The 13,657-nt window shown below is 45.0% G+C and overlaps 1 protein-coding gene across 1 annotated transcript in view; it reads right to left on the bottom strand.

Moving 5' to 3' along the window:
* The window catches only part of PECAM1 (platelet and endothelial cell adhesion molecule 1), a 121,345-nt gene that overhangs the window by 47,336 nt on the left and 60,352 nt on the right, over positions 1-13,657 (bottom strand). The window contains exons 7-9 of the mRNA XM_068263830.1: positions 12,227-12,520; positions 10,350-10,637; positions 1,044-1,151 (exon numbers count right to left, since the gene is read on the bottom strand). Coding sequence (XP_068119931.1) covers positions 1,044-1,151; positions 10,350-10,637; positions 12,227-12,520 — 690 coding nt within the window. The remainder of the gene's footprint in view (positions 1-1,043; positions 1,152-10,349; positions 10,638-12,226; positions 12,521-13,657) is intronic.

Below are 13,657 nucleotides of genomic sequence, written 5' to 3'. Positions count from 1 at the left end.
GCCCCTTCACCGCTATTGAGATTTCCCTGCAGCAGTTTGTGTCTCCTAGCCCCCCACAATGGTGGCACTTCCCTGCAGTAGATTGCATCTCCTTCCTCCCACAGTGGTGGGATTTCCCTGCAGCAGTTTGTGTCTCCTCCCCTCCCATAGTGAGGAGATTTCCCTGCAGTAATTTGTTGTGTCTCCTCCCCTCCCACCGTGGTGAGATTTCCCTGCAGTAGTTTGTGTCTCCTCCCCTCCTACATTGGTGAGATTTCCCTGCAGCAGTTTGTGTCTCCTCCCCTCCCACAATGGTGAGATTTCCCTGCAGCAGTTTGTGTCTCCTCCCCTCCCACAGTGGTGAGATTTCCCTGCAGTAGTTTGTGTCTCCTCCCTCCCATAGTGGTGAGATTTCCCTGCAGGAGTTTGTGTCTCCTCCCATCTCCCACAGTTGTAAGATTTCCCAGAAGTAGTTTCTGTCTCCTCTCGTCACACAGTGGTGAGATTTCTCCATAGTAGTTTGTGTCTACTACCCTCCCACAAAGGCAGGGCCGGAGCTACCATAGGAAAAAATAGGCAGTTGCCCCAGGGCCCCAGAGCCTGTAGGGGCCCCCAAATTGTCCCTCACCATCTAAACTGTAGCTCCCCAGGGACACTGCAGAGTCTGTTAAGTTGGGGGATGATTGGGGGAGGGTCAGCAGCTAGCTCAGGGGCCCAGGAGGGAAATTTGGCTGCAACAAAGGGCCTCTGATGACGCTTTTTGGTCAGGGTGGTGTCTGTTGGGGGGCCCCCAGGCTAATCTTGCCCTAGGGCCCCATTGTTACTTTAATCGGCCCTGCACAAAAGTGAAGCTGAAACCTGCTGGATGAAACTCTCTGAGGGAGAAAACTGACTGCAATTAAGCATTTGGTTCTACCCATTGTATTGCCTTATTGATTAATCACATAAGAGGTTTTAGTTATCTGTCAGTTATCCTCAGCAAAATATACATGATGCTTCAGGCAGGTGACAAATACTTCCACCATTGAATGAATAACTTTTCTTATTAGAGAAAATGAGGTCACCTTTCTTCTTCTTGTCCATATATAAGTAAACGATGATCCCAATAGCTGCCACAATAATAAGACAGATGAAAACACCAATGACACCCTTCTTCCAGGTAGCCAAAACAGCTGAAAAAAAAAAAACACACCAGTGCGTTACATCAAATCAGAAACAATTGCTCTACTAAGAACTTGTATTTCAACTAGTAAAAAGGCCCGCCCGTTAAAAAATGGGCGCTAGGTCACAGCCGCTACCCCCCGCAATGCGCGCACATACGCGTCCCACTTGCTCGTTACCCACCACTGTCTGAAGTATATGCACTCAGGGAGCTGCTTGCTTGGCACTTGGAAAAAGCTGTTATTTCCCACAATGCAATGAGAACCTCTGTGAACCACACTGTAAGGCTTGGTGGTGTATTCTCCACAGTCAGCATGCAACGCATGAGCTGGCGTGGAGGAGGTACACACACTAGCACAAGGAAACAGGCTATCCCTAGTATAGTGGAGGGGAGGACTGACTCCAATAGGAGATTGTGGCGCACAGAGCTGGTGCAGATCTGACAACCACAAACAATGCTTTCGTTATAACGTCTCAGCGCAAAGTAGCGCTGAGCGCATAAACCAGAACTGAGGAGATCAGGACAGGTAGACAGAATGAACGCTTGCTAGCTAGCGGCTACTTAGCGACAGCAAGCGTCCAAAACAAGACAGACTGGAATGAGGCAGCCAATGCGATTGCAGCGATGGCGTGCCTCACAAAGACAGGACAGGATAGTCAGGAAATAGCAGGATCAAGATAGATGAACGTAACACAGACAAATATACAATAAGTATGTTTTCCTAGCGTATTACAATTACAGCTATCAATGAAACTATTTGTAACGTCTGACTAACATATGTATATATCGGCAATGAACCGATATATGACATAAGCAGGAACACTGACTAAGACTGGAGTAATACAGGGAACAGGACTCAGAAGGATTCGCTATCTCTTCGCAGAGATGAACGCAATCCACAAACGGTAACAGAACAGGATTCAGAAGGATTCGTTATCTCTTCGCAGAGATGAACGCAATCCACAAACGGTAACAGAACAGGATTCAGAAGGATTCGTTATCTCTTTGCAGAGATGAACGCAATCCACAAACGGTAACAGGACAGGATTCAGAAGGATTCGTTATCTCCTCGCAGAGATGAACGCAATCCACGAACAGGACCAGGAGCAGGATACTAGCTCAGCACGGGTGCTCACGATACGCGAAAACTACCAAAACGTGCTGGAAGGCTGACTAACTGCACACAGGATATAAACAGTTTGTGTACGTATACATCAGCGACACTGATGTATCAACGTAACACGAATACAAGGAAAATAATAAACGTGCTGGTATGCATATATATGGGCAATGAACCAATATATGATGCAAAACCAGCAAAGTATCATTTAGAACAAGAAACACGATCGGGGGCTGAAGCGACAGCAAGACAGGAGTCCTGCAGGAAGCAGATCTTTATACTGAGGTCATCCAATGGGAGCAGACATGCAGATTCCCACACAGGTGAATGATAATCAGTCACAAGCTGACAGCAGGGAAAGGCAGACAAAGCTATGCAGCTTGCATGGAAAGAGATCAGAACTGCCTGAGCTGCAGCACTACTACTTCCAGCAACACCTGCTGCAGCAGCGATCATTACAGTACCCCCGCCCTTAAAAGCGGATTCCAGACGCTTTTCAAAACTGAAATTCCCAACAAAACAGTCTGACTGATAATTCATGATGACCGGGACAGCCCGGCAAGACCGAATTCCAGAATCAGTCCCCACAAGACTGGACCCATCAGAACCAGAACCTACAGAACCATGCCCATCAGTACTACAAGCCCCAGTGTGACACCCATCAGAACCATGATTTCCAGAAGAAAGCCCTCCGAAACTCCCTGAGCGATACCCACCGCCTTCCAGGAACCGTTCAAAAATGCCAAAGCCTTTGCAATGCCCACCGGGACTGTCTTTACCAACACAAAACCCACTGTTGAACCAGTCCAAGGCACCAGGACAAGTTTTCTCAGAGACCTCCCAGAACACCTTGAAGCTCCAAAGAGATCCCCATAGGTCAGAATGCCCCTGAGGCTCACATGGAGAACTATCAAGAACCCCTATGGAACCTAGGGCAATTCCCGAGTCAGGGCCACAAGGACAAACATCAAGATCAGGGCTTTCAGGAACCAGAACCATCTCTGGGCATGCAGGCAGACTGGTAACATCAGAACATGTTCCCACTAAGGAAGCATCAGAGCACGCTAACACCTTAGACACACTTGGGCATTCTGGCACACAAAGAACATCTGGGCACACTGGCACAAGAGAAACCTCTGGGCATGTCAAGGAACTGTGAGCCTCAGGGTCAGCCAAGACAGGACCAAAACCAGGACTGGCCAAAAAAAAATCATCATGACTAGACTTCGCAACTACTGGACTTTTACACGAGAATGCAGGATCAGACTTAGATGTCGCTGATTCCAGCAAAGTCAGTAACAAATCAGATTCAGGGGCACTAACAAGACAGGACAAATCTTCTGATGTATGCACTGAACCAGATAGGGACTCCACAACTACCTCTGGACTGGACAGAGACTCATCTGATACACTGGATTGGAGCTCATGAGGCGCTGCAGAACAAGTCAGTATTGCAGCAGCCCCCACTGGACTAGGCAAAACTGAGGAATTCCCTGGACAGGAAGGGGACTCTGGAACCTCTGCCATAGCGGCCAGAGAACCAGAATCTTTCAGGATACAGGGCTGGGTTTCAGGAACACTCATCAGACCGGACTGAAATTCTGAGATTTCTATTACTTTGACCAGAGAATCAGAATTATCCATGTTACAGGGCAAGACTTCTGAAACATTCAGAGGACAGGGTTGGAGTTCCTCGGCTGTTACAACACTGGAGAGGGACTCAACAACATTGGTTAAATCAGACTGTGTACAGGGCAAGGTATCTAACACACTTGCTGACGAGGACAATATTTCAATGGCTTCTGCTTTGCTGGGCAGAAATTCATCAAGTTTTATTAGAGCAGACTGTAATTCCAAAACAGCTGCTAGACAAGTGAATATTACTGCAACACCAACTGAGGTAAGCAGTGCCTCAGACTCCTCTGCTAGAGGGTTTGAAGTATCCAAAGTACTGGGTGAAGCATAAGACTCTGCGACCACAGCTTCACTGGACAGGATCACTGAACAGTCCATATTGCAGGGCAAAACCATGGAAGCACCTGCTGGACAGCATAATGATTCTGTGACCTGAGTTTCATTGGAGAGATCTACTGCACAATTCATGGTACAGGGCAAATTTACCGGAACATTTTCTGAACAAGGTAATAATTCTGCGATTTCAGGTTCACATAGCAGATGCTCTGAGCTATTCACGAAACTAGAGCGAGGTGTAGAAACAGGAAGATCAAGACACAATGTTTGCGCATCTGAATCATCATTCATTTGTAAAATTGGAAAATTCAGATGCTGGGGTTCTGAGGTTTCTAGACAGAATTGCTGGGACTCGGAAACTGATGTAGTGCATCTATTGGCATCTGCTGGATCAGACAGGAGTTGAACTTTATTAACACAGGTAATTTCTGCAGAAGTGTTTGCAGAGGCAGGCAAGATTTTTCTGGTGTCTGTTTCACTGAACAAAGAGTCATGAGTACTGGCTAGGCTGGACTCGGAAGTCAGCAGGACCTCTGGATTCTCTGCTGAGAAATTTGCGCAGGGCAAGGTTAAGAATGTATCAGTGGCTTCTGTTTTACTGGTAAGTAACACTGAGTTATCCATGGTACAGGGTGGAATTGCAGGAACTTCAATTTCACACAAAAAGAGCTCCGAATCACCTGCTGAATCAGCCAAAGGTGCTGAAGCAGGCGGGTCAGAACGCCAAATTTGCGAATTTGGAGTCACATAAAAATCATCCAAAATCAGTTCCCACACATCAATCAATGGAGCCACAAAGTCATACCCACACACACCAGTTTTTATTAGGTTATAGGCAGACTTAATGCATGCATTCAATACTAATTCGCTTTTTGCACTGTAAAATTGACAAAATGAACTTGAATCATTCTTCCATTCATTGACCAGAGCTTCCATCTCTCCTTTCTCAAATGGAGGATTCCAAGCATACTTAACAGGCAGATCATGGTTTGCAGACATGATTGTAGCAGGGACATATATTGGGTTAATTAGCAGGTGATTGGCAGATTCCTTAGGCCTGGTGCACACCAGAGGAGTTTTTCTGAGCGTTTTGAGTTTTTAAATCTGCTGCTAATGTTATCCTATGTGTCTGTGCACACTGGAGCAATGAGGTTTTGTAAAAAAAACCCATAGCATTACATTGGGAAGAGCTTTTAGAGGTTTCAAAAGCTCTTCCCAATGTAATGCTATGGGGCCTTTTACAAAACCTCGTTGCTCCAGTGTGCACAGACACATAGGATAACATTAGCAGCAGATTTAAAAACTCAAAACGCTCAGAAAAACTCCTCTGGTGTGCACCAGGCCCTATTCCTAAGAATCTCCAATACCTGTAGCAAGTGCTGAACTGTAGTGTATGCAAACTTTCCTTGCTTCACAAATAAGTTGATTTGTTCAATACTCTGTAATATCTGCTCATAATCATACTCAGATAATTCTTTTAAACAAAAATCTTTATTTTCCCTAGCCAGGGAGGAAAGTTCATTAGTAGTTTCATAAGTCCATTTAACTCCCCTGAAAGACAATTGCATTTCATTATCTGTTAATGGCAGAATCTCATTATAGGTCTCAGTCGCTAAGGAAAACGACTCTGCAGATCGGACACGTTTCTTAGAACGTTTGCGTTTTGCCTTAGACCCTGCTGTTTTTGGTGATTTATTCAAGGCTGCAGGAAAATTATCAGTAACACTTTCTGCTTGCTGAAAATTTTTGCAAGCAATTGAAGGAGAAGCTGATTGGCCTGCTGCCAGGAGTTCATTAAGAGGAAAAGGCAATGGATCTATGCGCAACCAGTTATGGATCACAAACGCTAGAAATTCCAGCGGTCTCTCTTTCAAATCGGAATGATTGAGAACATCAAATGCCCACTGGAATAATTCCCCTTTAAACAAAATATAACTTAGTTGGAGTGCCCAGGTTGAAACAGGAGTCGCTTGGAGATCGGGATTGGCCAGGAACCTGGCACATTCAGAGAAAAACTCATTTTCTGTTTCAGAGTTAAGTTCTTCAAATTTCTTAAAGGAACAGGAACCATAATTAACAGTGTCATACTTTCTGGGAATCCCCCCCACAATGGGGATTGGTAATGGGGTTTTCATAATGTAAGGCTTGGTGGTGTATTCTCCACAGTCAGCATGCAACGCATGAGCTGGCGTGGAGGAGGTACACACACTAGCACAAGGAAACAGGCTATCCCTAGTATAGTGGAGGGGAGGACTGACTCCAATAGGAGATTGTGGCGCACAGAGCCGGTGCAGATCTGACAGCCACAAACAATGCTTTCGTTATAACGTCTCAGCGCAAAGTAGCGCTGAGCGCATAAACCAGAACTGAGGAGATCAGGACAGGTAGACAGAATGAACGCTTGCTAGCTAGCGGCTACTTAGCGACAGCAAGCGTCCAAAACAAGACAGACTGGAATGAGGCAGCCAATGCGATTGCAGCGATGGCGTGCCTCACAAAGACAGGACAGGATAGTCAGGAAATAGCAGGATCAAGATAGATGAACGTAACACAGACAAATATACAATAAGTATGTTTTCCTAGCGTATTACAATTACAGCTATCAATGAAACTATTTGTAACGTCTGACTAACATATGTATATATCGGCAATGAACCGATATATGACATAAGCAGGAACACTGACTAAGACTGGAGTAATACAGGGAACAGGACTCAGAAGGATTCGCTATCTCTTCGCAGAGATGAACGCAATCCACAAACGGTAACAGAACAGGATTCAGAAGGATTCGTTATCTCTTCGCAGAGATGAACGCAATCCACAAACGGTAACAGAACAGGATTCAGAAGGATTTGTTATCTCTTCGCAGAGATGAACGCAATCCACAAACGGTAACAGGACAGGATTCAGAAGGATTCGTTATCTCCTCGCAGAGATGAACGCAATCCACGAACAGGACCAGGAGCAGGATACTAGCTCAGCACGGGTGCTCACGATACGCGCAAATTACCAAAACGTGCTGGAAGGCTGACTAACTGCACACAGGATATAAACAGTTCGTGTACGTATACATCAGCGACACTGATGTATCAACGTAACACGAATACAAGGAAAATAATAAACGTGCTGGTATGCATATATATGGGCAATGAACCAATATATGATGCAAAACCAGCAAAGTATCATTTAGAACAAGAAACACGATCGGGGGCTGAAGCGACAGCAAGACAGGAGTCCTGCAGGAAGCAGATCTTTATACTGAGGTCATCCAATGGGAGCAGACATGCAGATTCCCACACAGGTGAATGATAATCAGTCACAAGCTGACAGCAGGGAAAGGCAGACAAAGCTATGCAGCTTGCATGGAAAGAGATCAGAACTGCCTGAGCTGCAGCACTACTACTTCCAGCAACACCTGCTGCAGCAGCGATCATTACACACACATAGCAAACTGTCAGATCCGGCCCTGTGTCCTAACTGCCCTGGCTGCGCACATGCTCAGTACAAAAAAGCCAGGGGCACACACCCATTCAGATGATGATGCAGGGACACTTGCATCTTATTGTATAGGATGGATGGAGAATTATGCTGTTCCATTATCCCCACGATCAGTTATTTAATATGGACAGCATAAATCTCACCATAGAGCTTGTGTTGAAAAAAAAGCTCCTAAGACCAATTCTACTCTCCTACACAGCTGAGCTGCATCTTTAAATCAGCTGTTTCTGATAAGAAGCGACGGGCTGGGCTGTTCCCTACTCTCTGCTAACTGCTAGCAGACACTCTGCTACAGCTGATTTATAATGTGTTTTCCACATGTAACTAGCTAAGTAAATACATAAATACATAAACAGGCTGTTACTGACTTACTTAGCTTGTTACATTATAGCTACATGTGAAAAGCAATAGCAGAGCTCTGGAATGTGTGAGCCACGTTATAAATCAGCTGTGGGCAGAGTGAGACACAAGGCTGCTAGCAGTTAGCAGAGAGCAGGGAAATAGCCCAGCCCGTCACAGGTTTATCAGGAACACCTGATTTAGTGACGCAGCTCAGCTGTGTAGGAGAGTAGAATTGGTCTTCAGACGTATGTTTTTTTAACACAAGCTCTATGGTGACATTTATGCTGTCCGTATTAAATAACTGATGGTGAGGATAATGGAATAATATAATTTCGCCAAAAGTGCCCCTTAAACCTGTGGGCAAATAGGCATAAAAGCATATACTGACCTGCTTAGCAAGTCTTTGGCTGGTCCAGGGGCGTAACAACAAATCATGGGGCACCCAAGCAAAACTGTGATGGGGCTCCCCTAATGGCTTATAGCCCCGCTTCCCTTGCCTCCCCTTGGCGATCCTCACAACATGGGGGTCTATCATACAAGGGTCATACAACCAGTGGGGCCATCAGGATCTGCACACCCATAACGTGTAGCCACAAAAACACCTGATCTGGAGTAACAGAGAAAGGGAAGGTTCGTAGCTGGGCGGGCCCCTCCCCCCTCCCACAACTCTGCCCCCCTTGCAGTCGCAGGGGCTGCTCCACCCTAGTTACACCCCAGGGCTAGTCCCAGTCCCTCATGCCTGCTTCCAATAACAAGGACTATGGAATAGTGTGGGAGGTGATTTTGATTGGCAGAACCCACATACATTTCTTGTGACCGGTGAGGGTGCAGATGGCATTGAAGATGCTCTACAAGCACAGGACAGCGGTGCAATGGGGAAACATAAAAGGACCAGAGAAGAAGCCTTATTAGAGGCGTGTAAGTGCTTTTCTATGTAAAGGTATATATTTAAAAAAAACAAACGTTGAGATATACATATTGAACCACCAGTTTCTTCCGTGAGGCCTCTGATGGTGAATAATGGTACTTGTTGTGTGTATGAAAACTCATGAGAGCAGGTTATTACCATGACCAGCTGATAGATTTACAAGGCTCTGGTTAGCTGTGATCACTTCCTGATTTAGCGGAGTTCTCATACATGTGATGGCCACCGCTGGCGAGATCTCTGCATTCCTGACTCCTCAAGTCACAGCTGTTCTGAGAGGCTTCCACTGCCCAATTCTTAATTCTTACATTATAATAGCAAGAGTGGGAACTTTTCAATGTGGATATGAATGGAGCAGAGAACAAGGGATGCCAACTCTTAAAGCAAGTCTGAAGTCCGCTAAGAAAAAAAGTCAGACACTCGCCTATGGAGTGGGAAGGCTCTGGATCTCATAAAGCCTTCCTTGTCCTCTCTTTGGGCTTGATTCACAAAAGCGTGATAACTCAGTTATCATGCCTAAAAGCTTTGCACGTGCAAACTAGGGTGCTAAGTAGTTAGCACGTGCAAACTACTTAGCACCCTAATTTGCACGTGCAAAGCCTTGAAATCAATGACGCTTCACCCGCACAGAAAAGAGTAAGTTAATGTAATTATGAATGGTGGTTACATTAACATAAGCGGTACTGTAAAGCGGTGCACGCAAAGTCTTACGCGCACCGCATAATGAAGTATATACAGTAATAATCAATGTGACTTCCCGTGCTAACTATCATTATCACGTGAAGTGAGTGTAGTTCATGGTACTTTGCACGTGAAACTTTACGTGCATGTTAGCACGTGCAAAGCATGTTAGCACGTGGAAAGTGGCTTTTCACTGGTGTGCTAACACTTTGCACGCTTTTGTGAATCAAGCCCTTAGTGTCCTCATTCCCCCGCTGTCCTGCATCCAAATTTGCCACATCTGGGAGCCCTCCAAAGGCTTTGGCAGAACTCGAGTCCCTGAGTGCTTCAGAAGACAGGTGACTCTGTACTGCGCATGCACAAGCCACCCATCTTGGGAAACACTTGGGGACATAAGCGCTTTTGATGTCTTCCAAGGATTCCCAAAGGCTTATTCGACCAGTTGCAACAGGGTGATAGCACTGGACCGAGGACACCAAGAGAGGACCGGGAAAGCTCTATAGGATTCAGAGCCTTTCCTCTCCATAGAGGAGTATCTGTTTGTTTTTGCTAGCTTCTGAATCAGTATCACTTTCAGTTCTCGAGATTTAGCTCAGCAGACTTCATAATGGAAACATCTCTAAAGAGTGGATTCAAACCATGAATGTTGAATAAAATATTGAGTATGAGACCTTTTACTTCCGTGGATGTACTCTGCATACTTTTGTTGGCCATATTAGAGGCAACACAGAAGTAACGACCCTCCTTTTCCTTGGCAAACGAGGTCACCTGGTGTTCAGCGTGCATGTTGTCAGTCTTGTTCACGCTGTGCAGCAGAAGGTCTGAGACTCTCTGGACATAAAACCAAAAGGTGATGGGCAAAGTACCACTTTTTGCCCTGCAAACTAGAGCCAGCACTGCCCCTTCCTCCACCTCTCCATTTTTTGGGATGACAAGAAGGTCCACATCCCCCACGGGAGCTGAATGAGACAGAAAAGGGAAAAAAACAGATGTGAGAATACCCAACATTGCTAGAATTGCTCTTCATTCTGAGGTTTATATAGAACCAGAACAGCAGTATACTCTTATTATTTAGTATTTATATGCCCCCAACATCTTCCGCAGCACTACGCAGACTTCCGCAGTGCCTCAGAGGGGCTCACAATCTAATCCCTACCATGGCAATATGTCTATGTATTGAGTACTGTATGTATCGTAATCTAGGGCCAAGTTTAGAGGGAAGACAATTAATTTATCTGTATGTCTTTGGGAATGTGGGAGGTAACCAGAGTGCCCGGAGGAAACCCACGTAGACACAGGGAGAACATACAAACTCCGTGTAGGTAGTGGCCTGGCTGGGATGGGAACCTGGGACCCAGCACTGCAAGGCAAGAGTGCTAAACACTTTGCTATGAAGAGCGCAAACCACTATGAAGACTTTTGTTTAGAAAAGGGTGCATTTTAACTTGCCCCCCAAAAATGTTCTCTACTTTTATAGAATATTCAGGACCAAGCCGATTTTCACAATTCTGCTATGCCTTTGCTTAAGTCGATAGATCTTGGGCAATTTTTAGTCTACTCGAACATATTTAGTCTTGGTTTTTTTCAAGACAAATGAGGCTTTCTTTTGAGATCACTTAATTATAGTAAATGTGGAATTTGCTTGTGTTTTAAAGAGATAAATTATATGCTTGAAAAATGAAAAAAAAATTGAATTTTCTAAATTTTTCAGCCAAAATGATATACGGTAAATATCTCAAGTTGCTGCAGTAAAACTTTCAGGGGGCATTGGGGAGCCTCCCCGTGGCGCTCCTGGATAGTGCTAATGCAGCATTAACTAATTCCTGCAGGTCATCCGCTTTGCGGAATTGGTTTTAGACCCTGCACAATTTGGCACGTGAAACCAAATGCATATTGGCATGAGCGATGTCTCGTGATTAGCCAATTAGGACAAATTTGCAAAGCCAGATTTGTCAGGTTTAACTTGGTGTTTGATGCACACATTAAACTCTCTATATAGTTATATAGTGTAAACACGGTACAAACATGCCGCCCCTGTAATCTCTGTGCCCGATGTCAGCTCTCAGACCAATAAAAGTGCACTTTGGGAACATACAATTTCTAAATGAATAATAATACCTATGCAGAAAAGCAAATATGATAACCGTATGGCATATAAAAAGTAGGAAAGCATGTTTTTATTGAATATTTTGTCAGGGTTTTATACCGCTTTAAGCTCCAGGCCATCCCCATTAGTATGTAACATCCTGTCTATCGCAGGGTTTACCATCAGATTTAAATCTCCCATAATTATCAATACCTAGCTTTGAGTATTGTGATATCAGTTTAGAAAGGTTATGCAGTTTTGGGGGATCTGAATTGTTCATGCAGGTGGTGGGGGAAGTGCGTGGAGCTGGCTACTCCTGCCAACCAAAAAGGAATCAACAAGGAAGTGGGATACTTGGGAAAAGGGGGTATCACAGATTCAAAACTAAAGACGAGTTGATAATCTGGCTTTCAATGAAAATATACAGAAAAGTTCAGACTCCTTTTTATAAAAAATACTTACTGATGACGGTGACATTGACAAAATCACTGTACATGTCGACAACCTTTTTGTTCTGGTTGGAAGAGTGACATCTGTACTGCCCCAAATCATCTGGCTTGGTTGCATTAACGGTAAAAATGGCCTCCATCCTGCTTCTCATCTCCACTGACCCCAGATACTCATTCCCTCGGTACAGGGTATAGCGAATGGGAGGGGTGCCAACCAGGGACATGCAGGTCAACGTCAGGGTGTCCCCAAGAACCACCATCTTGTTTCCTTTAACAATGTGTTTGAGGATGGGTTTGGACACTGGAGCTAAACAGAAAAGTTAAAAAGTTAGAAGCGAAAGGAAATAAAGGAAATGTTTCCTGTTGTACTTTTGCATCCAGTGCTTTCAGTGCTTTTAGTGCTTTCATTTTTCCTTCCCTTTTCTGAACTCTTAGCCAAACTATAGTGCAATTGTTAGCACAAGATGGACTTTATAAAACAAACACAATGACATCATTGTGACGATTATGAACACAGAAAATCCAGTGGCCTACAGCAAATATTTGTTTATTTCATAGAAACCCTAAAAGTGCCTATACATCTAGTGACTTTGCGGACGATCTACCATCCGATTCGATAATGATTATCGAATCGGATCCAAATCAGTGCCGCCAAGTGCATGCCCAATCAAAGATGCGACCAATTTAGTGGCCGAACAGGTCAGTCCAGCATACCACAAGATTTCGGGCTGTCGTGGTTAGTCAGGTGCGCGGTGGTAACGGCAAACAATATCAGGATAAGTGACACAAGCGAAAAGGAACCCACGATGCTGGTGATTTCTGGTGATTCCAAAAGCATTATGCTAATGAAAGACAATGGAGGCAAACCCACAGGAGTGATTGCGATTAGCGAATTCACAATAGCGGGTCCTGCAGAATTTTTGGAGCAATTGCGCTCCAGAGATGACAGAGATACTGAAAAATCGCTTTAACCTCTTGAGGACCACGGTCTTAAACCCCCCCTAGTGACCAGGCCATTTTTTTACAAAATAGGCCACTGCAGCTTTAAGGGCTTGCTGCAGGGCCGTACAACTCACCACACCAGTGAGTCCCCCCCCCCCTCCTTTTTCTGCCCACCAACAGAGCTTTCTGTTGGTGGGCTGTGATTGCTCCCCCAATGTTTATTTATTTTTAAAAAAAATATTTGTTTTTTTCAATAAATTTTTTTTTTTTAAAACCTCCCTCCCTCCCTCCCTCCTCCTGCCAGCCAATCAGCGTGATCGGCTGTCATAGGCTTCAGTCTATGACAGCGGATCACGTTTCTGCCATCCAGGGGGACAGCCACGTCACACGTCTGTCTCCAGTACAGTGCTACCTTAGATCGCAGCACTGTAAAGTGTTATTAGACGGCGTCCAACAGTCCTTATGATGTCGGAGTGGAGCGCCGTCATTCAAGTGGGGATGC

Source organism: Hyperolius riggenbachi, chromosome 12, assembly GCF_040937935.1.
Source record: "Hyperolius riggenbachi isolate aHypRig1 chromosome 12, aHypRig1.pri, whole genome shotgun sequence".
NCBI lineage: Eukaryota > Metazoa > Chordata > Amphibia > Anura > Hyperoliidae > Hyperolius > Hyperolius riggenbachi.
The sequence above is the reverse complement of the archived record's forward strand: the minus strand, read 5'-3'. Positions and strand labels throughout refer to the sequence as shown.